Source organism: Zosterops lateralis (assembly GCF_965231275.1).
Source record: "Zosterops lateralis genome assembly, chromosome: 16".
NCBI classification, from domain to species: Eukaryota; Metazoa; Chordata; class Aves; order Passeriformes; family Zosteropidae; genus Zosterops; species Zosterops lateralis.
Window position 1 is genome coordinate 5,198,508 of NC_139776.1, and position 25,305 is coordinate 5,223,812.

Consider the following 25,305-nt stretch of genomic DNA (forward strand, 5'->3'; position numbering starts at 1 on the left):
GAGGCCAGCTGCAAACCACATCACTGAGTGCTGCTGCTCAGTCAGCGCCAGCCAGGGCAGCACTAATCCACCTGCTCATGTTTCTCACATTGAATTTCTGGCTGAGGCAGCAGCCAGGGACAGGAGGAAGCAGCACAGCCCAGAACTCCTCAGGCCCGTCCATCGGTGTGTTTCAGGTCGTGCTCCTGACCCAGTTCCAAATCCGGTGGTTTTTATTTGCAGGGCACAGGGAGCTGTGCCACCAGCCATGCACCTGTCACCGCTCTCTCCCTTTCAGCAACCTGACCTGGGGCCACCAGGCCACAAACACGCTCACATCCTGTCCCAGCCCCAGGGGACACTGAGGCACGCAGGGCAGGAATGCTGAGCCCCACCAAGGCTCACTGCTGATGTTGGGATGTGGGGAAAATAGACCCCAAAGCCTTTCCAACACTGGCACCAAAGCCGACATCCCAGTCATCTCATGTTTCCTTCCTGGTAGTGTAGAGACATGGTAACTGATCAGTCCCCCCACTGCAGAAATCCAAGTCCTTATCCTCACTCCCTGCCCAAAAAATAACATCACCAGGGGGTGATTCACTATCCCTTAACGCAAGGAAAGGACCGGAACTCACATACTAGTTATGGATACAGCATAAACAGGGGATTACAAACTCAGCATGCCTGGAACACCCAGTGCCTGTCCTCACTGGACATGTGTGCAACCATCAGCACCACGGGCACAGGGAGTTCCACTTGATCAGGCTCTGGGATTTGCTGTGATTCAGGCAGGGACAGTGCACGTCACCCCACACTGCTGCTGAAATCTGGAATCTGTGCTGCTCCTTGGAGCAAGAAGCGAGAACATGAGTCTGGTACTTTGGAGATGGCAGTAGCATTGTTTTAGCACATCACGGCACTAGGAGATTAACAAGAAGCTTTTATTGATCTTTTATTGGTGTGAAAGTCCCAAGATACCTTTAGAGCAGCCAAATAACTTCTACCCTTTGCTAAACACTAGAGGCAGAAGCAGAACTAGAGGTTCTTCTAGAGACAGAGCCCTTTGAGTACAATTTAGCATTGAATTACCCTGTGTGTAACAGTGACATAAACATCATGGGGTCTGCAATAAATGGCTATTGGGAAGAAGTGGGATGTCAGCAGGACACCAATCTGAGCAGGTCTGGCTCATGAGCAGTCAGACAGCAGAACTTCATTCCATAGGAGGCCACTGTACTGTAAGGCTCTGCTCCCAAGGGGAGCTTTATAAATATTTTCCAGGATAAACATTTGTAAATAGTGTCTTTCAACACGTCTTGAGAACAGATTCTTGATCTCCTGTTTTCAAAAGAGAATCACCATCTTCAAAGGCGGGGAGGCAAAGCCATTCATGCAAACAGCATAGCTACGAGCAATCCAGTTTGGCACTCGTCTCCAGAGCTGCCGAGGTGGGTGTCTGCACTAGATGTGTGTCTGCCAGGCACAGGCAAAGCCTCCCCTGCAATGCCTCCCAGCCCTGTTCCCAGGCACAGGGCACATCACCCTCACAGCCTCCAGAAACTGGATCTGCCTGGGGAAACGTGATCACCTCCACTCCTCTGCTGCTGAGGGACATGGGTCACATTCTGCCAGGATCACAGCAAAGCAGGCTGGCATCTGCCTCGGAGCCTCATGGTTCATGAAATCAATATACAGGCCACAGGAGTAATTCTGTCTGCTCTGCTCTTTGAAAAGTTCCCTCCGGCCACAAAACCATGCTCTGGGTGGTCCCTTCCAGGACTGTAAATTGACTTGTTGAAAGCCTCAGTAAAAGAAAGGTCAGATGCCTTACAAACACAAAACTGACAGTGCTGTACAACTGTCCGGACATTATTCCAAGCATATGCACATCCGTACAGATGCTTGCACCATAGCAGGCATTCACACCTCATCCAGGTGTGCTCACTTTGCACAGGTTTCCCCTAAAATCAGCCCCTGCAGATGCAGCCTGGTGTCCTGGCCCAAACCTGCACCTCTGGCTACAGAGTGGGGTAAAGGTGGGGTGAGCTGTGGAGCTGCTGCCCTTCCCTGGGGATGGCACACTCCCAACAGGACTTCACAATCTCCTTATTCTGACGGTTGTGAAGAAGGGCAAGGGGACATAGAGCAGTGACAACACCACAGACACACCTGACAGCAACCTGCAACAAAGTTTGCAGTCTTCTTCTGTTACCTGCAAACCACATGAGAAGCAGCAATTTCGGACTGCATTAACAAACTACAAATCCCACTGCCTCAGAGCCTAAAAAATGAAATCACCTTGCAGCACCCTCAGCTGCCCAGCAATTTGAGAAAACCCAACTGTCCTACAGGTGTTCTCAGCCTTGCCCATTGCTGTTAAACCACACAGCATCACTGCAGGGCAAACAGGCATTTACAGCTTGCTCAGCCCCTCCTGGTTCCCTGCTCCCACTGCCCAGCCCTGGGAAGGAACAGAGATAAGAGGAGTGCTACAGAAAACACAAGGGCTTAAGAAAGCTCTGATTTAGTGGAGATAAGAGTCTGGGTGAGTAAGCACACACCACTGAAATAAAGACCACTGCTGAAAGAAGGGCAGGCATATGGGATGGCACATGTCCAGGGTAGGGGCACAGCACAGGCTGTCTGACTTCAGAGGTTAAAAAACAGCTTTTTAAGCAATAGCTACATTGTCATTCTCATGACACCACATCCTGATGTAGTATGTCCAACTGGCCTTCATGGGAGTCCCTGTCTGCAGATGCCTCATGGATGTCAGAGCAGCCCAGAGTGGGCACTCACACATTTCAGGCAAAAAGCAGCACTGGTATAAAATACACAGTGTACAGCAGCATCCTCCCCCTGACCTGACCTGGCTGATGGTGTGTGAGCCTCACCAAAAGCTCCCAGCACCCTCTGCTAGCAGGTGCACAGACCTGCTACCAAAATTGCTGGAGAATTTCATTTGGCAATGAGACACATGAACAACAAGGCAGTGGAGGAATAAAATAAAGGACTAACTGGACAGAAAAATCACATCTCCAAACACAGGGCTTGCTGTATCGAGAGGCAATCCCTTCTCTGCAACAAGCCCAGAGCCAGAGGGAGCCTGCTAAAAACAAAACTGCAACAACTGGGGCTCTGCAGGGTCCAAATGAGCTCCACTCTCCTACCCAGTAACTCCAAACCAAGTGTTTCAGCTGCCAGCCCCAGTGATAACACAAACCAGGAGCAAGAGCTCAGCACAGCCCTTACGCTGAGCACACAATTCCCCAGGCTCCTTAATAGGACACAGTAATTTTTCACACTGTTAAGGGGAAAGCAAACAGCTCAGACATTTCTGTTCCTACATTAGGCTCTCAAGCACATTTGCTGCGTATCTTATCAGCAGCTTCAGCAGCCTTTCCAAGCCGTTTCAAGACTTTGGCCTTCAGAAACCTGGAGAGGGGGTGGAAAAACCCTCTATTCATTCTTACCAAAGCATAGCATATTTTCAAGAGGACATTCCTACCATCCAAGAGCAAACAAATGCTCCCAACTATACGTTCTATGGGTTGTTTGAGTTGTAGCAAGTTAGATCAATACAGGTTCATTGCACAGGGTATTTAAATATTCTTAGAGGAGCTCCTGGGCCAGTTTGGAATTAAAAGGGAGAAGGCAGACAAAAGAATACTTGTCTGTGCTTTAGACAGCTTGCAGGCTGGTTTTTACACCCAGTTTTACAAGCACAACTCCATCAGTCAGGACCACAAGCTTGTTGGGACGGGCTCTCCAGAGCGTGCTAGGAGCTGCACAGATCTGGGACCTGCTCCATCCAGACATCCCAGGCCCTGCAGTACTAAAAATAAAACTTAAAAAATACTATAAAAGAGCTATAGTAAGACCCTTTTCAGTACTGCCAAAGCCTTGCTGGTTTGCTAAGTTTGTTCAGGAAGCCCTTGGCTAAATCAGGGGCTGAAAAAAGCAACACTCAATACCCTTCCATAGGATACAAATAGGATTTTGTGTTTTGGATGAGACTTGAAACAGCATCTGCTTCTTCTGTGGCCAATAGTGAATAAGATCTCTGTGACATTCCCAGTTTTCTGGAGGTCCTGGGATCAGGCATGTCAGGATCTCACCAAGAGACAGTATGTGCACAGATAAGTGGCATCTGCTCTGCTATGACAAAGAGGAGCCAAATCTTGTGTCCCACAGTGGGCAGAGCAAGGTGTTGGAGCACAAGCCCAGGTGCCAGCCCACCACAGCAAGGAAGAGCTGTCTCACCCTCTCCATACAACACCCCAGGGCCCTCCACATCATTGCTTTGGCCACAGCAAGAAGTCCCAGACACTTAAACTCACTACTTTTCTTGCCATTATCAATACAGCTCTGAATTTGTGACAAAAATGACTTATGCTTTCATGGAGCACTCAGGAATTGCCAAGCAGAGCCTCCAGCCACAACACACTGAATGGTGCATGGTCAACCAGCAGCTTCACCACAAACTGAATTCTACTAAAACCCCCAGGCCTGCTGCATCTCAGCCCTTCATTCAACTAAAAAAAAAAAAAAACCCAAAACCAATTTTAATCTTGACAAGGCACAACTTGTACATCTGTGACACAGCAATTTACTATCAAAGAGAGGATTTCAGACTCAGCCTGTCTGTAACCTACTCAAGTCCTCTTTTTCCTTGCATTTATGGGATTAAAAAAAAAAAAAACAAAACAAAAAACACCAAAACACACGTCATATACTTCCAGAGCTGCAGGAAATCCACTCTAAGTCGCATGCCAGCTTCAGCTCCAAGGGTTTCCTTGGGCTGTTCTCTCAGTGACAAGGAGAACAAAGCAACCTTGGCAGCAGGCCACGCTACAAGAAAGTATTTCCCCCAATTCCCTGGGATGAAGTGGATATCCTGTCACAAACCTGAGCACATGGGAAGGGTGAGGAGGGGAAGGAAACGGAAGAGGACGAATTAGCTGAAAACTGGCACAATGTGAGGGGTCTCAGCTTGCCACCAAAGGCTCTGGAAAGGCTTTTCATTTTAAATGGCCAAGTGCCAATGATGAATAATGACTCACACAAGTCTCAGGAACCCCAAGCTCTCCAGCACCCAAAAGGAACACACTTAAATCCTCCCTCCGTTGGATTTAGAAGGGTGTATGGATGCTCAAGCTCTGACACCTTATTTCTGTCTGGTTCTGAGCCCAGTTCCTGGAGGAGGCAAATGTCTGTTTTCCTTGTATTTCAAGGAGTTCACCACTTCCAGGGCTAAGTGGTTTTGGAAAGTACCTCTCTGGATCACTGTCAGGCTCCAGATCCTGCATGGACCAAGATGAGCCACTTCCACCAGGAAAAATCTCCCTTACATCTTGTGTTGGGTCCCTGCATCAAACCCAACTGCACTCAGCTTCCAGGCAGCACTGCCCTTCTGTAAATTCCTCTGTGTGGCTCCTGCAACCCTTGACAGCACTGGGGTTAAAGCCTAGTCGTTAGCAGATTTCAACAAAGCCAAACCCAACACATGCAAGCAGGTTTATTCTTCTAAAAATCTGCACCCCAGCCGTGCACCACGTTAGCATTTGTCAGCAGCTTTCCCCACCATGACACTGCCATTCACAGCCGGTGGAGCTGACCCAACAGCAGCACATAGCAGGGTCACAGCAGGATTAACATTCCCCACAGCACTGCTAACACCAGCACAGATCTGCAGCTACAGTGTTTGTGTGGAGCTCTCACTGCTGTGCAGACCTACAAGGGTCACAAGAACACGGGGTTTGTCCTCACAATCCCCCCCCCAAGACCTCCTTGTATTTCCAACCCCATTTACAGAAACCTGAGGCAAAACTGCTCCAAGGCAGAAAATGACGACTGGTAGAGAAAGAAATAACCAAACTCTTTCCTGGAGTCCAGCCAAAATCTTTGTGCCCATTAAGTTTGGGTTGATGCAGACTTTGCAAAAGCCTGGAATAGGATTAAGGAACAGCTTTAGCAAACAGCCAGGACAACAACAGTGAAGTCATGATGAAGCCAGTGATACAGATTTCTGTTTGCAGTCGTGAGTCTGTGTTTACAGTTTGCAACTATGTGCAAATACCAGAAAGCCATTCTTTTCCTCTTCCCATCAGGGATTGGCATTATGCACATTTAACTAGATCCAAGAGATGCCTACAGTGGCATGCCAGCTGGATTTTGGGCACAGGGCATGCTCCAATCCAGTGATGGGAACTTGCAGGAATCCATAAATAGAGCTCGGCTGAGTGTGTGTGTGTGTGTGAGGGAGAGCTCTGTATCAAAGCAGACAGAGAAAGAAACAGGAAAAGAGAAACTAAAAAATAGATTGTGGCAATTCTCAGTTTGGCTGTTTGCTTGTCCCTGCATGGGTTACACAAACAACCACTGGCAAGACTCGGGATGCCAAGCAGAAGATGCAAAGTGATTTTCAGGCAGGGCACGACAACTAGAGCAAGTTACAAACACAAGCTTTGCCAAGAAATCTGCTCCATCAAAGATGCAGTTTACAGCACACAGCTTTCATGGAAAAGGCCATCAGTGATATGGAAATCTTCTAGGATAAAGGCAACTTCTCCTAAGGAAAACTGTTCTAACTTCCAGATAACCATGTACACCACACAAGAGAGGAGCTGAGCTGGTTTAACCCTGCTGGCTGAACCCCAGCTCCTCCAGGTAGAGAATGGATGTGGCTGGGAACAAGAGGCATGGTGCTTTCTGCCACATCATCTCCCGTGAATGTTTTGTTGTTTGACTGAGGGAAGGATGAGAATGTCCAACTACAATCCTAACACCCCTCTCCAGGAGCTCTGACTGACAAGTCCTGGCAGGACTTGGGGCAGCAGCAATTGCTGGCCCCGTTACCTGCTCATCCTCTCCCTGTCTGGCTGCCTTGCCAAAGCCCTGGGGCCAGCTTGGGGTGCCTGGAGGAAACAGGCAACGTGGCTTCCTACACTGCACAAACACGAGCTGGCACCATCCAGACCCACCTTCCATTAGCACTGACCTCATGTTAACAAAGGCGTTTTTATAGTTATGCTTGGCAAGTCCTTCTGTGGGGAAGAAAACGTCTTTCCTCTCATTCTTGTCAGAGTCTCTGGTGACCAAAGAAGCCTCAAACCACAGCTCAGTCTTTGCCTTGTGCAGTCATTCATGTGTCACTCTCAAGGCTTTGTCCTCTTCCTCCCTGGAGCTCCCAATATGACTCAGCCCTGCTCCCATCTCTCCTCTCTTAACCTCCAGGATGCCTCCAGAAACAAAACCTCAGTCACCAGGTCTGTGTGAACAGGCCACATTTCCCTCATCAACTTCCACTGATCTGCACTCTGCTCTTAAACCATCCAGGAAGACTCTTCCACGCCAGCACACCAGGCATGTGCCTTCCCCTTGTGTCTTCCTACTGATCTCAGTTTTTATTTCTATCAAATGGGAAGCAGTGTACTATTTACTGCACTGCTTGGCATTACACACAGGAGGACAGGTCTGGAATTTGAAGAGCACTTAATCCAGAAAACAGGAAACGACTGAGGATCAAGGCTGGGCACAGCCTGAAGGCCCACGTTTATGACTATAATAAAAGTATAAGGCAGAGATGAATGCAGGGCTGAGCCAGGCTTGGTAAAGCATCAAAAGAAAGGTGCAGGGAGCTAGAACAGGCTTGAAAGAGTAGAGAAGCTGACTAGGCAGATGATCAAAAGTGTATTTAGCATCCTCCCTGCCAGCCCTGTGGATGTGAGCCAGGACATAGCTGAGCTGGAGCTGTGGAGGGCAAGGACAGCCCCTGGAACTGTGCCCCAGGAAGCAGGAAGAGCTCACTTGAGGGGCTTCTCATCCTGACCAGGACAAGCATCAAGAACCAAACTGGCTGTGCAGTGCCACAGGATGAACCTGTCTCTCTGTCCCACACAAACAAAGAGCAGGACTGGCAGTGACTCCAGGCTCACAGCCCTCAGCTTCAGCAGCTTCAGCGCTCGTGGGGGGTGTGCAGGACATGAGCTCATGGAGAGATGAGCATCCACAGGGCTGAGGGATTGCTCTCACTTGCTGAAAAAGTGACAGACAGAAGGGCTGCACAGAGCAAAGGCAAGAACCTCAGTCAAGAAATCATTCTTCTCTGCAACAGATTTTGTAGTCATTGGTCTGGTGCTACACAGGCTCCTGCACAGAAAACAGAGACAAAACACAGCATTCCCATTCTGCAGGTGGGACGAGCCAAAGCACAGAAAACACTAAACCACTCAAAGGGATGCCAGCATACCCTGGTGTCAGAGCTGTGAACATCTCTGCTTCCACTGGGTACAGTGACCTTCCCAAAGAGCTCCCTGTGACACCCCTCAGAGGGAGGAAAACAGAACACAAACAGGGCTGACCCAGGCGGCCCCGCTGTGTTTGAACTCGCCTGGTACAGCCACGCACAGCCTGACCCCGGAGCACGTGTACCCCACACACTCCCCAGGCAAGGCACACTCTTGTTTTCCAGCCCAGCCAAGCAGACACTTTCCAGGAGAACGGCAAGAAATTACCAGGCTTGCCTTCCAGCTATTCATTACAAACTAAAGCCTCCCCTACTCCAGCCTGACCTCTCCCCAGCCCACGCTCACCCCCGAGGCTCCCTCCTAATCTTTGAAGAATCCCAGGGAGCTGAGAAGGAAGGGACAGCCTGGAGGAAATAAGAAGCTCCACAGCAGGAGATCTCACTGTCAGCCTCTTTGTTTCTCATCACACCAACGTTATAAATAGGCAACAACACCTAGGGAGAAACCAGGGTGGAAATCTCACATGCATTTCTTAGAACCAGCAATTATCCTTTCATCAGTCATTACCTGGAGCTGCTCTGGCAGGGGAGGCTGAGGCTTATTTTAACACCTGGTTCAGGTCTAGGCAGAGCAAGCACAGCCTCTGGGAAGATTAAGCTGTTGAATCACAAGGGTCATTTGTACGAGAGGCAAAGGACAGGCAGAAACAACCTCCTCGAGGCCACAAAAGGTGCCACAAAGGTGAGTGACCTGCCCGGAGCCTCCTGCTCCCCTGCTCTTCCCTGTGCTCACAGCCTGGCAGACGTGAGGCAGGGCAGGTATTTTGGGAATCAGACGGTACAAGTGAAATCCTTTCTGCTCACTGCAGCCCTGGAAAAATGATTTTAAGCAGTACTGGTTCATGGCTTGAATAAACATAACGTACAATGAAAATTAATGTGTCACCCGTGATTTACCTACACCAGTATTCTGCACATCTTTTCCCTTAACAGAAACCAACAGCAGCAGCAACAAAGTGGAAAGAAGTTTCAGCCTTGGCTGCTCTGGATCCTGGAGCTTGGCATCCAATTTGGCAAGGCTGCTTGAAAAGGAGAGGATGGGTCTGCTCTTGCTGCCAGAGGAGACAGATCCCCACTTGATTAACAACCAGACACTCCCTTCCCGCTCACCTGAGCGGCTCCCACACAGCCCTTGGAGCCAGGAATCTGGTGGGAGTTGGCAGATGGCTCTTCTCGACCCTTCTGTGCTAAGTAAAAGCAAAAATCTCACTTTATCAGCACAAAAAAAAAAAAAAAAAAAAAAAAAAAAGCTGCTGGTCCAGGTCAGGGGAACTGCAGCTTTGAAGAAAACAGAAGAGACTTCACAGCTAAGTTAATTTAAACAATAAAGTGCAAAATAAATTGGGAGAGAAGATCCATCCACTTGGGCTTGGTGCCAGCTCTCAGTGCTGCACACTCTCCCAGTCACCTTTTCTGCTTTCCCAGAAGAAGCACTACATATATACACCCTGCTTCCATTCCACGTCCATGGCAAAGCACAGCAGCACTGAACACGCTCTGGAGTTAAATTTGAGCCACAGACCATCTCAGATCACAGCTCTGAAACCTATAAACAAAGATCCTGATCTAGTTTTGAAGGATTTTATGGCAATAGGAGAGGACTCTACACAGGAGAAGAGACCACAGGCCCAGCTGTTGAAAGTAAGAAAGATTTCTGCTCAGCCTACTTAATGTGCTTTAGTTTTAATGCTGCTTTTGCTCCAACAGCCAGAGAACAATTTGGAGAAAGAACGTCTTTGTTAGAGATTTTACGCCCCAGCCCTTTATTTAAGGTGCAGGAGCTCACAATAAATGTCACTAAGCTCTCCTACTGCTTTCCCACAGTGGTGCCTCAGCACAGTGAAGACCAAGTAGGAGTAATTACTAAATAGTTACTCCTCAGCAGTAAAAGAAGTTAAGAAAAGTAAAAACCATGTACAAAAAATTAAAAATTTTAAATCCTCACCCATTCTTGCAAGGCTCCATGAAAAACACACCAGGCAGGTAAGGCGGGCTGTAGCCCCAAGAGAAATGGACATTTTCCAGAGATGCGTGCAGGGGAAAATGCTGCAGGAGGAATCCGCAGCCAGGGGAAGGAAAAGAAGAGACTTGGTTCAACTTCCCCCCTGTGTAGAGCAAGAATGAACAAGAGTGCCCTCGAGGGAAATGTAAGCAGCAGCTTCATCACCTGGAGGCTCTAAGGGTTCCCACAGCAACGGAAAAGAAGTTGCAAAAGGAACAAGGTGAAACAAGGGATACATTTAAATAAATTTTCAGGTGAAAATGCTTGGGTGACCACCCCTATCCCACATCAAGCCTAGGGAAAATAGCCTCTAGGACATCATCTTTATTCATTAAGAACCCTGAATCTTCTCTTGGGATTTCATAAGTTGACTCCCGCAAGAGGGATTTTTCTATTAATTAACCCAGGGAATAAACATCAGATTAATTTTCATGCTGAAGGCTTTTGCTGAGAACAGGGAGGTGACCCTCAAGCCCATCAGTTTGAAGGGATTTCCTTCCAGCTGCCTTTCAAGGAGGGCTCCTGAAGACCTCCACCAGCAGCTCCCATTACTATTTAGACTAAATGAAAATAAATGGGAAGTGAAAGAAAATTTCAGTGTTGTTACAGACCAGGTACTATGCTCTGCATCAGTGGTGTTCCTTTACTGTTAGGCCAGATCTAACCCAGTCCAAATCTGCCAAAGATGATTAAGAATTTACTACTCATTAGCAAGAACACGGTTCACACAACAAAGACAAAGTTGTTCATTCAAGTCAGGCATTTATCCACACCGGCACATTTGTTGGCATCCTGCACATCCAACCATTGTGCAAAGCAGGTCCTGAGGGGCCACGTTTGCTGCACAAAAGGGAAGGGAAGTAGGTTTATGCCCTAAAAATCCACCACAGGAAAAACACCCAGCTCCTTTTGAGCCAAGTTTCACACTGAAAGACCAGCAGTCTGCTGGCCAAGGGCAGAAGCACCTCATGTGTTTTGTGTTTCAACACCTTTACACTGGAGATGGAAGAGCCTGGCAAGCACAAGTTCATCAGCTGAGAGGCCAGAAAAAGTGGAAGCTGTGGCAGATCCCATTGTAATTACTAGAAAACTCAAGAGGTGCTTCTCAAAGCACCCCAAAAGTTATCAATCTACTCCCTTGCTGAGACACATCCCACAGTGACTACAAAACACACCTTCACACTGGCCCTGAGCCTGGCTCACAATTCCTTTAATTTCCTTTCTATCTCTGTGAATTACCAATGAATGCAACTCTTCTTCCTTCTAAGTCCAAAGGGAGCTGCATTTTAAGGAGTTCTGGAGGTCTCCAAAGGAGGAGGCTTCTCTTCTCTCTGCAGAAGTGAATGGATGTTGGTATTTCTGTCAGGCACTTCCCAACTAAATACCTCTGGGGAATCAACCAAAACTCCCTGCAAAGCTTCAGCCTGAAATCCTGCTGCTCTCTAGTGTCACCAGGTCCAGCAGACAAGGCAGGGGGAGATGGGGGCTGCTACCCAGCCACCCTTTCACTGCACTAATTAACCTCAAGCAAGCACTGGCACGAAGCTCCTGCTCTTGCATGACTGCAAGCATTCCTCCCCCAGAGTTTATCATAAAGCACCAACTATCCATAAACATCTCAAGGAAGGGCTGGCCTGGGTTCACCTTCATGCAAGGAAGATGTCAGGCTCTGGCAGGGAGCCAGCCATTCATGTTTCTTTAAACCTTGTCAGCTCTGACTCAAACGACCTTTTTTTTTTTTTTTTTTGGGGGGGGGGGGGGAAGAATCTTCCATCACACCCCTTCCTCCTCCTCCACCCAGTGTGGCACTTAATCACAGCAGGATCAGAGGGGACAATTCCCATGGTGGCTGTGAGTCATGGTGTCCTGTCCCTCTGCTCTCTGCACAGCCCCTCTGCAGCACAGGCACGTTCCCATTTCCAGCTGGCCTAGAGGCTCCATGCAGGAGAGGAAAGAGCTTGGAGCTGAGCAGCAGTGGGAAAAGTTTAGGAACCTCCACCACAACATGGATCTTTGCCCTCCAGAGCCAGGGAGGACAGCCACCTTTTGGGATTTTGACAAGCCCAGTGACAGCAGAGCCCTCCCAGCCCACAGCATCCTCAATTCTTCTGCTCTCCAAAACCTGAGCCATGCTTCATATGGTGCCATGGTGTATTTTACACCAAATTCATCCAGTGGCCCAGCCATTCATCCTAAATATGCTAAGCACAAGGTCATGATTAAAAGCAAGAAGGAAAAAAAAAAATCCCTCTCCATACTCTTCAGCATCTCCTAAAATCCATTTAACTTTCCTCCCTGGAGCTGTTTGTCACATTTCTGCAGCTCAGACCTGGGTCCGACATGGAAACCTTCAAGTGACTTTTCCTCCTCTTGCAGCCTTTCTCCCCCACCAACCCCGAGAAGAAAAATCCCTCCTCCCCAGGGAGGCAGGAGCTGCAGGTACCAGCAGGAGCAATTCCCACCCAATTCCCTGGCAGATAATCAGACACAGCCCCTTCCCAAGCCATGGTGGCAGCCCTGATCTGCCCTGCTGATGAAGCCATTAAGATTAGGCTGCTGCTGGCACTGTGACGTGAGGAGAGTGTTTAATATCCTCACACCAGCTGGGTGGCCAGCCCAAGCCATTCTGGAACTTATTTACTGGCTGTGAATATTCCTCCTTCTCTCCTTCCCACCGGATTTTAACACTCCTGTGTGGAGAGCAAGTTCCCAGCCAGCAAAAAAGCAAAGACCAACAGGCTGCTTAATTAACTGACCCTCTCCCAGTTGCCACAGCCTCGCCAAAGGCTGGAGAAACCCGATTCCAGCTGGTAATTAAGCACTTACGGCTGGAAAGAGACACAGAGCCAGCAGGGAAGTGCAGCAGCAAAGGAAGGGCTGACACCACAACCCCCTGTGCCAGCCCCTGTGTGCCCCAGTGCCACCAGCACTCCAGGCACTTGTGAGCCCCCAGAGGGACAAAAGCTTGTAGTGGCTGTGAGTCCCTTAAATTAAACCTTAATTGGTCCAAGCATTCTCTAGATTGATACACAGAGCAAGGAGTGGCCTTGTTTGCCAGCCAAAAAAAAAAAAGCCTTGCTGCCAGTCATGCCTATGAGGGTGTTGCTACCTGTGCTGTTTTCACTGGTGTCCAAGGAATTTGGGAAGCCTGGCTGCCAGGTGCACTGACCTGATCCTCCACTTGCCCTGCTGACCACACTGGGGCCCAAGAATTCCTCTCTCTTCTATCCTTTCAACCAGAGTCAACTTCAAAAGGAGGAAATTAGCGATTCTGTAACATTTAATCTGTTTCTATTGCCCGACCTACCAAAACAAAGGAGGTAAAAACAAAGAACCGACTCTCACCAGGAGCATAAACAGGTTATTATAGCAATTATATGCAATAAGGCCATGTATGAAGGGGAGGCCACTAAAACCAGCTGAAGCTTCAGGCTTGTGCTGCTCTTGGGACCAGCTGGGTTTATGATGCATTGCAAAGGTGACAGGGGAGCAGAGGGTCTGTGAGCCCAGAGAAAATCCACACCAGGTGAACCATCTGCCACCAGTATCACACATGCAAATTCTGGTACCAATCCTGCAGAAATGATGGTGCAATCCCATCTCCCAGGGTACTGATGGCAAACAGGAGAGAGAAGGTCAATGCAGACCAGCTCAGTTTTAACAGCACTGAAGTCCTCCCAAATTATTCCATGCTCTGGCTCCCAGCACAGCAGCTCTGAAGGCTACAAGTCCCCAGGTGAGCCAAACTCAGCAGCTTGCAGGCACATGGTGCAGCTGGGTTAGATCTGGCCTAAAGCCAGAAAGCTGCCACACAGAATGACAAAGAGGAGGAGAAGCTCCTGAGGAAAGCTGAGCTTTGAAAATCCCCCTCCAGAGAAGCCATGAGCGATATAAAAGCCACACTGCAGGCTGGCCCTTGGTCACAGGGGGAGTGAGAGCAAAGCAATCCACCCACCAGCACAGCCCTGCCAGCTGGGATGTTTCTAGGAGACACAGCAGATGCCACCTACGCTGGTGAGGGCTCAGCTCCCCGTGTGCAGCCCCAGGAGGCTTTGCCCACACAGCTCTCGTGCCCTGGGCAGCAGCAAATATTTCACTGCTGCTGGTACAGCACAGCCTCAGACAGCTGGCACTCATGGAGGGAACAAATTTATGAAGGGTGTTGGGCAGACTCCAAACAAGAGCAAGGCAGGGAGTGAATGAGAGCCAATCCTGGGGACTGAAGTGTGTGTTTGAGGCATTTAACTGAAGGGTATCATCATCAATACATCATCAATACAACCAATCCTGGCTATCTGTGGATGTAAATCTGGAGTCAGGCAGCTTGCAACCTGCAGTGACAAATGAGCCTTTACTCCAGCAGACAGACTGAAAGATCCACCTGTGAAGCCACTGTGAAGTTTTGGTGCCCCCAAAAAAATCTCGAAACTCCTGTAAAACAAAGCAAACTCCCAAAGGGGCTGTGATTCAGTCCCCAAAAGGCTGCTGAGCAATCACAACCAACAGGTTTCCTGGGAGAGAGGTGAGCTGTCCACAGCTCCAAAACTGCCCCATCCCACAGATTTCCCAGCCAAGGAGGTCCAAAACTTGGCCTTTGGAGCTGCAGGACTCATAGCAGAGCTTTGGGAAGCATCTCTTGGGAGGTGAGAGCCCATCCCTACCTGCTCATGGGGGCACTTCTGTAGATACCTGCTAAAGTGCTGAAGACTAACACAGCAAATGTCCCAAACCCTGAAGGACAAGGGTAAGGCTGCCAGGGAGCAGAGGCCTCACACATCCACTGTCCCAAGGATTTGAAGAGTTCCCCCATCCAATAGCTGGAGCAGCAGTTCCATAGCACAAAGCAGACCCTCATGCCACAGCTCTTGAGGCTCACAGTGCCTTCCTGCCTCCACAGCTCCAGCCAGGGCATCTCTGCTGCTGCTGCTGCCCTCTAAGCTGAGGGAAGTCTGAGACAACACCCCATTTCCATCTTGCAGATGACCAGGAGCAGCAGAGGAGGTGGCAGAGAGGGAGCTGGCAGCTCTGCTATCACAATGGTAATTCCCTCTCACTTGCCACCATTAGAGACCAAACATCCATTGTCACCCTTTTCTTTCACAGGAAGCCCTTCAGCGTGGACTTGCTGCTTCTTAAAGTTTTAAACGCACCAGTTAAAAGTTTTAGAGCTTAACCTTGAATTTCTCAGGGCTGTATCTTCCTTTGCTAAGCGTGTCCCTTTGAGAGGCAGGTACCCTCTAAGGGGAATGGCACCTGCATAATGTGATGAGTTTCCACAAGTGACTCAATTTTTAGGGAAGATCAAAATAGTAAAAACAAAGAACACAACATAGATAATATTACAAACAGTTAAGAGGTTTTCCCTTCCCTATTTTAACCAAAGCCTCCTGCCCTGTCATTAAATGAGTGGATTTTATTCCACACTTCCAGCAAGGTCCACTAAAGGATTTTAGAAGCAGTAAAACAGTTCTCCACCAGCACATCTACAACATAATGAGGAAAGGATTTGTGTTACCTGTCCAAGGTCCAGGGTGACGTTGACCTGGTTAAACTCCAGCCCCCGGGACAGAGGGGGGCTCTGCCACCAGCGCTCTGTGCCATCGATGGCATTGGTGATGGGGTGGGCCTTGTTGCTGTCTGCAGAGGAGCAGATGTCGCAGTACTGGCCCTGGAGGAAAATACAAAAACATTTAACTCTGCCCAGAAAAACGCAGTACAAAGCAGTCAGGTATCACAACAATTCAGAAAATACAGGGTGTGAGCCTGCTAATGCAAATCAAGCTACAGAAAGTTTTGTTTGCACCCATTTAAAGTGTGGATGCAAAAAGGCACATGAAAAGGCTCAAAACCCCCACAGCCACCCAAGTGTACAATTTAGGCTGCTCAGAGCAGCATCCCTTCTGAAAATCAGATCTGCAGAGAACATTGCCAAAGGATGCCAGACTCAAAGGACTGGCTACCAGAAGCAGAGGAAGGAGTATCTGAGAGGGAAACTGCACTGCAAGGGAGAGCAGTGGCTCAAACTCCACAGTCAGCAGCTCCTGTGCTGAGGCTGCCACTCACACCCACCCCTGCTGAGCCCAGAGATCCTGACCTGAACCTTTCAGCCACTTCCACAGACTCAGACTGGCAGCTCCTCTGCCCAACTCCCTGCAATCTGTTCCTTGTCCACCTCTTCATCTCACAATACAGTTCTTTCAGCTGCATTTTCAAGCTGAGTCTTGCAGCCAAGTTTCTTTTGCTGATGATGCTGCAATGCAAGGCCAGAAAGGGACAGCCCCAGCTGTCAGCTGGCCAGGGACTGCCATCACTTCTCTCTGCCTTGCTTTTGTGGCCCGGGTGGTTTTGTCAGCTCCATGGACACGCTGCCAGAGAAAACAAGCCCTAAACTTTAACAGCACCTCCTGAGCAGGATCAGACAAAGACTCGAGCTGTTAGGGGCAATTCTTTCTCTCTCATTAACGGGCAAATGAATCTGACCCACGCTCAAAGAAACCTGCAAAGCGCCCTGAAAACTGGCAAATTGTTATGTGGAGCCACTGTTGTGTCACTTGAATTGCTGGAAGGGAGCTGTGTTACAGGCAGTTCTCCTTTTAAAGGCGCAGTTATCCCCAGGCAGGAATGCTGCCCTTGCCTGTCCCAGCTGCAGCCAGTGTTAATATTACACCAGGTACAAGATCTCAAGACAGGCAATCCCCTTCCTGCCCCTAAAAGGGCTGGGGTGAGACAGAGCCACCACGAAATGTGTGATTTCCCAGATGCTCCAAACTCTGGAGGAATCTCAGTGCAAAGGAAACAGAATTAACAGTATTATTCCCCACTATCACATGCTTTGTTACTTGCATGCAATTATGCAATACAAATTATCGTGAACAAGAACGGTTTTAAATTAATTCCTCTAGAGATGTGAAAACAGAGATGGGCAAGCACAAGGCCAGACAAAAGGGAAGCTGAAACCATCCAGGTAACCCTGACATTCATGCAGGGAGCAGTCAGTGTACAGAGAGGTCACAAGGCTGGTTTGGACATGCTTTGAGCCAGCAGGGAGAGCAGACCAGATAAAACTGACCCAACTCCTCAGCTCAAACCTTTAATAGGAACCGGTGCAACAGGTTGTGTGGAAAATTCTGCTGCACAACACACGACACTGAGGTGGGTGGGGGGAAGTGAGGCAAGGTTACAAAACGGGGATAAATAACCAAAAAAAAAAAAAAAAAAAAAAAAAGTGCTTTTCATACTTCAAATTCTTGGTACAGATGTAAAAACCATTCTGAACCCAAAGTTCACATTGATGGGAGACAGTCAACTCAAGCTGAGTAAGAGGGGAGTAAAAATCTGGATCAGCTGCTCCACATTTATAATGCTGCTGTTGTTCCTCCCTGGGCAGCTTGCTGGGCTGGGAACAGGTCAGCAGCTAAACCAGGTTTGCTGTTCAAATTGTGATTAGCCTCTCTGATGCACCAGCTACTCATTAGTGGTTCATTAGATCCAGACCTAAACCTGACCAGAATCATTTCCAGCTATTTGTGTTTTAGAGCAACTCAGGCTCCTGCACATTGTGTCAGGTTCTCTACAGGGAGGTTCTGACATCAGCAAGAGGATTTTAATTAAAAAGCAGCTGTGAGCTGCAGGCTTAGCAGAGATTGCAGGTTGCCAGAGCAGTAGAGGCGTGGACACTACAAAGGTACGGTCAGAGAAAGAACTTCAGCAATGCGAGGAGTTGCAGGGCAGCTCAGAGAGCAGAGAACGGCCACTATCAGAGCAAACTGCAAAGAGGGAGAGATAAGGAAGAGGTTTGAATGAGGGGCAGCTTCCAGAGACCTGCAAGGCCTGATCCTGCTCAGGGCAGTGGGAACTTTGAAGTTTTCCCTGAGCATAAAGACAAGCTGGGAACCCTGCTGGCACCTCTCCCAGGGGACACAGGTGGCTTTGTCCCAGTTTATCTGGCCCTGCCACGACCCAACACCAGCTCCCCTCACCTGATTTATCAGAAAGCCACAGGGAGTGTGGGGCTGCTGGGGATGAGGTAAAAAGGGCAGGAAATGGGGTGTAAAAAGTACTGTTTCAGACAAAGTGCCTGCTTGCAAGCTGCTCCCAGGGCTGCCCCTGCACATCAGCTGCTCACACAGAGTTCAGCAGGTGCTGTCTCACCATGTCTCTTCTCTGTGGGCAACAACAACTTGTTCCAAAACTGTGTTTTCAGCCACAGTTAAACCACTGAAATCCAACACTATCATAGATGTAAACACAGAGGAGACACGTACAGAGAGATACGGCACCAATTGTCACCTGGAGCACTGAGAGCCCTGAGTTGAGCCAGGTTCCTTCTGCCACACAGCAGAGCCATGACACAGATAAAGAGGCACCAGGACAAATGGCCACTGCAGCACATCAAAAGAGAATGTCAATTCTGACACGTTCAGGGATGAAACAACATCAGATTTCATCTGTTATCAACAGCTGGAAGAGTGACAGAGGCAGAGCTCTGGTCAGTGCCCACACTGCTCTGGCAAAGGATAGCTCAGGGCTGCAATTCAGTGCTCTGAACACAGGGCTGGGGTGAAGACAGGCTCCAGAGGAAGGCACAAGCAGCACTGCCTTGAAATCAGCCAAATTTGTTGTGCGTTCTTAAGTTCTGAGGTGTATAATTGCTTTAATTAATGCCAGTAACCTGCCTCACTGTTACATTCCTAATCTGAAATAATCATGGACAGCCCTGCCCCACCCTCAGGAGCAGTGCCCCATCCCTGCTGGTTTTGGAACAGCCCCCAGGCACAGGCTGGGATGGGGAACATGAGCACACGGCTGTGCCTCTGCAGACTTGCCTGTCTTGGAACACAGATAGTTACAAGCACCTCCAGTAAAGCTTAAACCAAAAAAGAAATCTATGATATCTCTTCTGCCTCATCCTCAAGACATCATCAAGGCAGTGCTGACCCACACTGAGGAGTGAATGTGACAAGGCAAACAAACCTCCAAAGCAAGTCCCTTTCAGCACACCTCAGCACTGCTGTGCCTCACATCCTTCCAGACTGAAAAGCCCCCCACAGTTGGAAAGGCAGTCTTCTGCCAAAAAGCCCTGAATAAAGCAAAGGGAACTCCTTGAAAAGGTTTATAGCCTTCCCACAAGCTGTGCCAAAACCACTGCAAGTGTCTTTAGGGCAGCATTACTTCAGAAAACTTAATGATTATTGACATTTTAAGACCATCATGTTTAGAAGTCAGCGAACTCCCTTTTCTGAAGTCTTCTATAATGTCAAATTAAACCAGCAGAAAACAGAGAACTGACTGAACTAATTTATTAGACAACTGTATTAATGCTTTTCCTAGGTCTTTAACCAAACAAACATCCTTTCACCAGCACAGCACGGGGATGTCTCTTGGAGGGTCCCAAGTGGCATTTTTCCAGCATTCCTGATGAAAACTCCTCATGCCACAGCCACATCACACATGAGCAGTAAGGAGCAGGTGAATCAAGGAGGGAAGGGCCTCTGGGCTGGTGGGACAGGCAGGCAGTGAGGACATGCATGTGGAGTTCATTATTGTTGTTTCAGTCTGCTCAAATTGAACACTTCCCTCCCACCTCCCTCCTTGCTTTAGTCACCGGGTGGTGCCAAGACCCCTAAAGGGGATGAATTGGGAACTCTGACCTCTGCTCTGATGCCTCCTGTTTCCTCCCCTCCCTTTTAGGTGCTGCCTGTGGTCATGGAAAGGAGCCACTACAAAAGGAATTTTCTAAAGCTTTCAGACAGAGTGAAGCCTGCTGGCCTGGGAAGTGGTGCTCAGATCAAAGCCCCCCTATGCCAGGGCTGCACAGGGGACAGGAGGGGGGTCGCTGCAGAATTCCACAGCTCAGGAGCTGTGTTTGGCAGCAGGGGGATGCCGGGGCTGCCCCCAGAGCTGGTCCAGCCTGAAGGGTTTATTTCAGTCAGCAGCATCCTCAGTGCTGTGTGTCATGCTGAGCTAGCAGGGTGGCCAGAGCACAGATGGACACACGTGGAGTGATAAATGCATAGCCAGATTTACCAGTTTTTCCAAGCAGCCTTATCCTCCCAGTTTTGCTTGGCACATCCTTCACATACTTGTTTGCAAGTGCACAGAGCAGCAGTTACTTGCCTTTCCTTACTCCTTTGCCTCGCTGGAGGCACAATTACTACATGGAGTTCCCTGTAAGCCTCCTGCTGCTGGGATTTCAGGCAAAGCTTCTTCGAGTCACTCAGTTTTACAGAGCACTGAAGTGAAACATCGCTTTAAAAGGTGGCAAACCTCGGAGGAGGATACGTCAGGTTTCTGCCATCCAGTGACATCTTCAACCATTTATACTACACAGACAGCAAAACTCCAAGTCATTACCACACAATAGCTGGAAAGTTCCTAGTGCAGCACTAACTCAGGAGAATGTGGCCAGAATGAGAAAAATGTTTCAGAGATGATCTTGCAACCAAAGCCACCCCCACCAAAAGGCTGAGAAAGGCTTGGGCAGAGAGAGTGACAGTTTTCCTTTGCAGGGACAAGCCACTGCTCCACTGCAACAGGTGAGTGGCACCACGACCCTCACAAGGCAGAAAACACTGGTGCTGGTGGCTCCATGGCTGGCTCCAGGCTGCAAGAGCATTTCAAATCAGAGCTGCTCTTCCCGGCTCGGGCTGCCCTCAGGGGGGACACTGGCTCTGGAGTTCCTGCAACTAAACCTGGCGTTTTACAAGCCCGTTTACAACTGTTCTTTCCTCCCTCCAAGGGAGCCATGGCTGTTACACTGCACTGCGGCTTGTACCGTCTGCATTCCTGGCCACAAGCTCCCTCTGGGCAGCTTAAAATGGGACCCCTGAGATCAGTCACCTGACATTGGCTCGTAAAATCCACTCGGGCAACTTTCCCCTCCGCTCATCCCAAAGCCCCACCGAACACTGGGGGAACGGCGGAGTTAAACCACATCAAGGTAATCACTATCACATTTACCACAACGATTCCCTGACTACCAAACGGAATCTGGGTGCTGGTTTGTCGGGGATTTTTATAAACACAAAAGAACGCACAACTTTAGAAAAAGAATGCCCGGAGAGAACCCAGCGAGGGGCGACTCACACTCACAGCTGCGGGCAGGGCTGGGGGGACAGAGAGAGAGCACAGGGACCACAGAGAGAGACCACAGGGACCACAGAGCCACGTGTGTGCCCCGCTCCGGGCGGGGGATGCTCGGGGACCACCGCCAGCCCTCCCCGAGCCCCAGCACCGCCCCACCCGCGGCTGCCCGACCAGCCCTGCCCGAGGCAGCCGGGGATGCGTGGGAAAACGTGGGAAAACATGGGAAAACGTGGGAAAAGGGCCCTGCCCGCCCAGCCCCGCTCAGACACCGAGACCCGGGGACGCACAAAGGGGGGCTCGGAGCCCAGCGCGCCCCGGCGAGGCTCCGTGCCCGCTCCGTCCCCTCCTCCGCCGTACCTGGATGGTCTGGTTGGGGTCCCCCCCGGCCACCGGGCCCCCCACCAGTTTGCAGTACAGATCCTCCACGGCGCGCCGGCTGCCGGCGCCCGCCGCCTCCTCGCCGCAGGTGGCGGTGGCGGAGATGCGGGTGCCCTCGGCCAGGTTGAAGTAGGGCGGGTGGAGGCTGTGCCCGTTCACATCGCTGGGGAAGGAGGCGGGCAGGGCGGGCAGCGCCGGCAGCAGGAGAACCAGGAGCAGGAGCACCAGCGGGAGCAGCGCCGCCCTCGCCATCTTCGCTCGGCGGGGCCGGGCAGCGCTGCGGCTGCGGCACCGGCTGGGCTGGGCTCTGCCCCGCTCCCCCCGGCTCCGCTGGCTCTGCCCCGCTCCCCCCGGCTCCGCTCGGCTCTGCCCCGCTCCCCCCGGCTCCGCTCGGCTCTGCCCCTCTCCGCCGCCGCCGCGCTACTTCAGCCCCGGCTGCGGGGAGGGGCCGCGGCAGCCCCGCCGCCCCGGTTAACCCTTTGCCGCCCTGGGAACCCCCCCGGCCGGGCCGGAGCCAAGGGAGACCGAGCGGGGTGAAGCGATGCCGCCCCCTCCCAAATACAGCGGGACGGGATCCCCCGGGAACAATGTGTCCATTGTGTCCGCCCGGGCGGCGCTGCCCGCGGGGCTCCGCTGGTGCTTTTAGTGCGTTAAACTCCATTAACCGATAGGTCGGGTTATCTACACGAAAAAAAACCTCTATTACTAATTAACAAAACAGGGGAAAGGCTTGACCAAACCCAGTTCGCTCCCCTCGAGGTGTGCTGTGGGTTCTCGTTGAGTTTGGGCAGGGAGAATTTTACTTCCACTTTCCCCGGAAAGGATGGCTTTGGGGAAATGACTTTACCTTCTCAGCCAAGGGGGAAGGAAGCGGCTCAGCGATAACTCAACTTTCTCCCATCCCTTTTCTGCCCGTGGACAGTCCCTCCGCGGTGTGACTTGCAGGAGGGACACACGCACTGTCCCTTTATATGATGCTGAGGGAAAAACATTTTACAGATAAAACCCTGAGCGTAAATATAGAGCAACGCATAAATCAACTCATCAAACCACTGCTTTGATTTTCTGGCAGAAAACAGAGACTCTTAAAAATCCAAGAATGAAATAATACACACGAAAAATTGTTCCTGAATTGGACAAGAATGCATCTTTAAGCCAAGACATGCCAAGAGACCAAGTTGAACTCCAAACAGTTGGATCGCTGCGGTATTTGAACCCCACAGGAAACAAAACAAACTCTTAAACGTGTCCAGGTCTTCACAGGCTGCTGCTGGGCATTTGCTCTTTGCATCACATCATCCTCTTTGTTTCTTATTTTCTGTGGACAGCCTAGGAGGTACCAGTCCTCTTGGAAAAGCTAGGTATGTATGAGAAGCTTTAAAAATAAAAACCAAAATCAAACTCAAAAAAACCATTGTGATGTGTGGTAGCTCCACCAACTGAATTTCCACATGGCATGTACCAGCCAGGCTCTGCAATTACATTGATTTCAGCACTTTTGGGGGCTTTTGAAAGATCCCTCTGGCCGTATCTGGAGCACTATAAATGCATATAAGCATATATATCGATTTATTGTGAGGTTTCCACAGGGTTCTGCAGGCAGTGGGACACTCGCAGCCCCTCCAGGCAGGAGCTGCTCGGGAATGTGGGTGGGTGCCAGCATTGGGAGGTGCAGGAGGGCCCATGGTATCCATTGGGAGCATCCCCATGGCATTGGGAGCATCCCTCTGCCATCAGGAGCATCCCATGGCATTGGGAGCATCCCTGTGCCATCAGGAGCATCCCATGGCATTGGGAGCACCCCCATGGCATCGGGAGCATCCCCATGGCATTGGGAGCACCCCCATGGCATCGGGAGCACCCCCATGGCATTGGGAGCACCCCCATGGCATCGGGAGCATCCCCATGCCATCCATTGGGAGCATCCCGTGCCCTCCATCGGGAGCATCCCATGGCATTGGGAGCATCCCCATGGCATTGGGAGCATCCCCATGGCATCCATCGGGAGCATCCCGTGCCATCCATCAGGAGCATCCCATGGCATCCATTGGGAGCATCCCTATGCCATCCGTCGAGAGCATCCCATGGCATCCATCGGTAGCATCCCCATGGCATCGAGAGCATCCCCACAGCATCAGGAGCATTCCCATGGCATCGGGAGCATCCTCGTGCCATCCATCGGGAGCATCCCCATGGCATCGGCAGCATCCCCATGGCATCCATCGGGAGCATCCCGTGCCATCAGGAGCATCCCGTGCCAGCTGTTTCCCGGCGATCCATTACCATGACATCAGGACTTGTGAGCGCAGGGCGGTGAGAGGTGCCTGGTTCCACATGGTGAGGGAGCACTGAAGCAAGACCGCCGAGCCCATTCAGTTAGAAAGACTTCCTAAAGCGCTTTCAGACATCTTTTAACCCCTTCCTGCTTGCCCGTCTCTTCCAAGACCTTTCCCCCTGTTTCCCCGCTTAATGCAAGATCTTATCTCTGGGCGGATGAATGTATCCTTTAAAAGCTAAATAGAACCTTTAAAAACAAATTCTTATCAGGAGAACCGACAGTCTTTGCCCTTTAAACCACGCTTGAAAATGGATAGGTTCCTCTGGGAACGGCCACCTTTGAAAATACTTGTGCTCTGCAGTAATCGTTAACTAACATGTTTATGTGGGGGAGACCAATACTCCACAGGACAGGAATTAAAACTTCCTTCGACTTTATCAAATGCCATATTTAATTAGCTACTTACACCCCACGGCACCTGTAAATACGTAAAAAGAGTTAACAAGGAAAAGCAGGGCACAGATTAGGAAAATAACTTTCTCCCACCCCCATAAGAGTTTCAGGGCAAAACACTTGGGCCAGTCTAATATCTTTAATCCCTCTAGTGGTAATATAATTAATCTCCCTTCCAAAATGCAATTAAGGAAAGTGAAATCACAGTTGGTTGGTGGTTTTTTTTTGGTTTGGTTTTTTTTTTTTTTTTTTTTTTTTTTTTTTTTTTTTTTTTTTTTTTTTTTTTCCTTTTGTGGCACAGAGAGCACCATGCAGAAAAAAATCACCCTTCTGCAGCCTGAACTGGCCTCCAGTCAAGTGCAGAGCTTCTTCCAAAGACAGTTTAAAGACTGAAATCATACTTAGGCTACCTGTAACTGAGGGGATCTGAAGTTTTCCAAGAAGCAATGGAAATAGTTTAAAGACAGAGCATTCTGAGGGTCTTTTTCCAGCACAGGAAGAAAAAGACAGAGGGTTTCTAACATTGCAAAACATTCAATTTAGAGGTTAACCAAAAAGTTGAGGTTAACAGCTTAAACTCCTTCCCTGATGCCATCTCTTTTCAGCCACACTCAGGGAAAAAACTTCATATTTACTAATTTGAACTGGACACGAGTCCCATCTGGCCTAACATCTCATCTGAGAGTGACTAGCAAGAAACATTTCTGGTGAAAACCCTATGGGTGGGCAAGGAATACTCTGCTCCCAGAAAAGATGTTGCCTCATTTAGAACAGCTAGAACTTAGCTTGAGTAATGAAGCATTTCTTCCATTTAAGAGGTTT

The 25,305-nt window shown here is 49.8% G+C and overlaps 1 protein-coding gene across 1 annotated transcript in view; it reads right to left on the reverse strand.

Annotated features, from left to right (window-relative positions):
• LAMA5 (laminin subunit alpha 5) overlaps window positions 1-22,004 on the reverse strand; it is a gene marked incomplete at its 5' end in the record, with an annotated part of 86,392 nt that extends 64,388 nt beyond the window's left edge. The window contains 2 exons of the mRNA XM_083873175.1: window positions 15,805-15,957; window positions 21,732-22,004. Coding sequence (XP_083729301.1) covers window positions 15,805-15,957; window positions 21,732-22,004 — 426 coding nt within the window. The remainder of the gene's footprint in view (window positions 1-15,804; window positions 15,958-21,731) is intronic.
• Window positions 22,005-25,305: the final 3,301 nt, after the last annotated feature.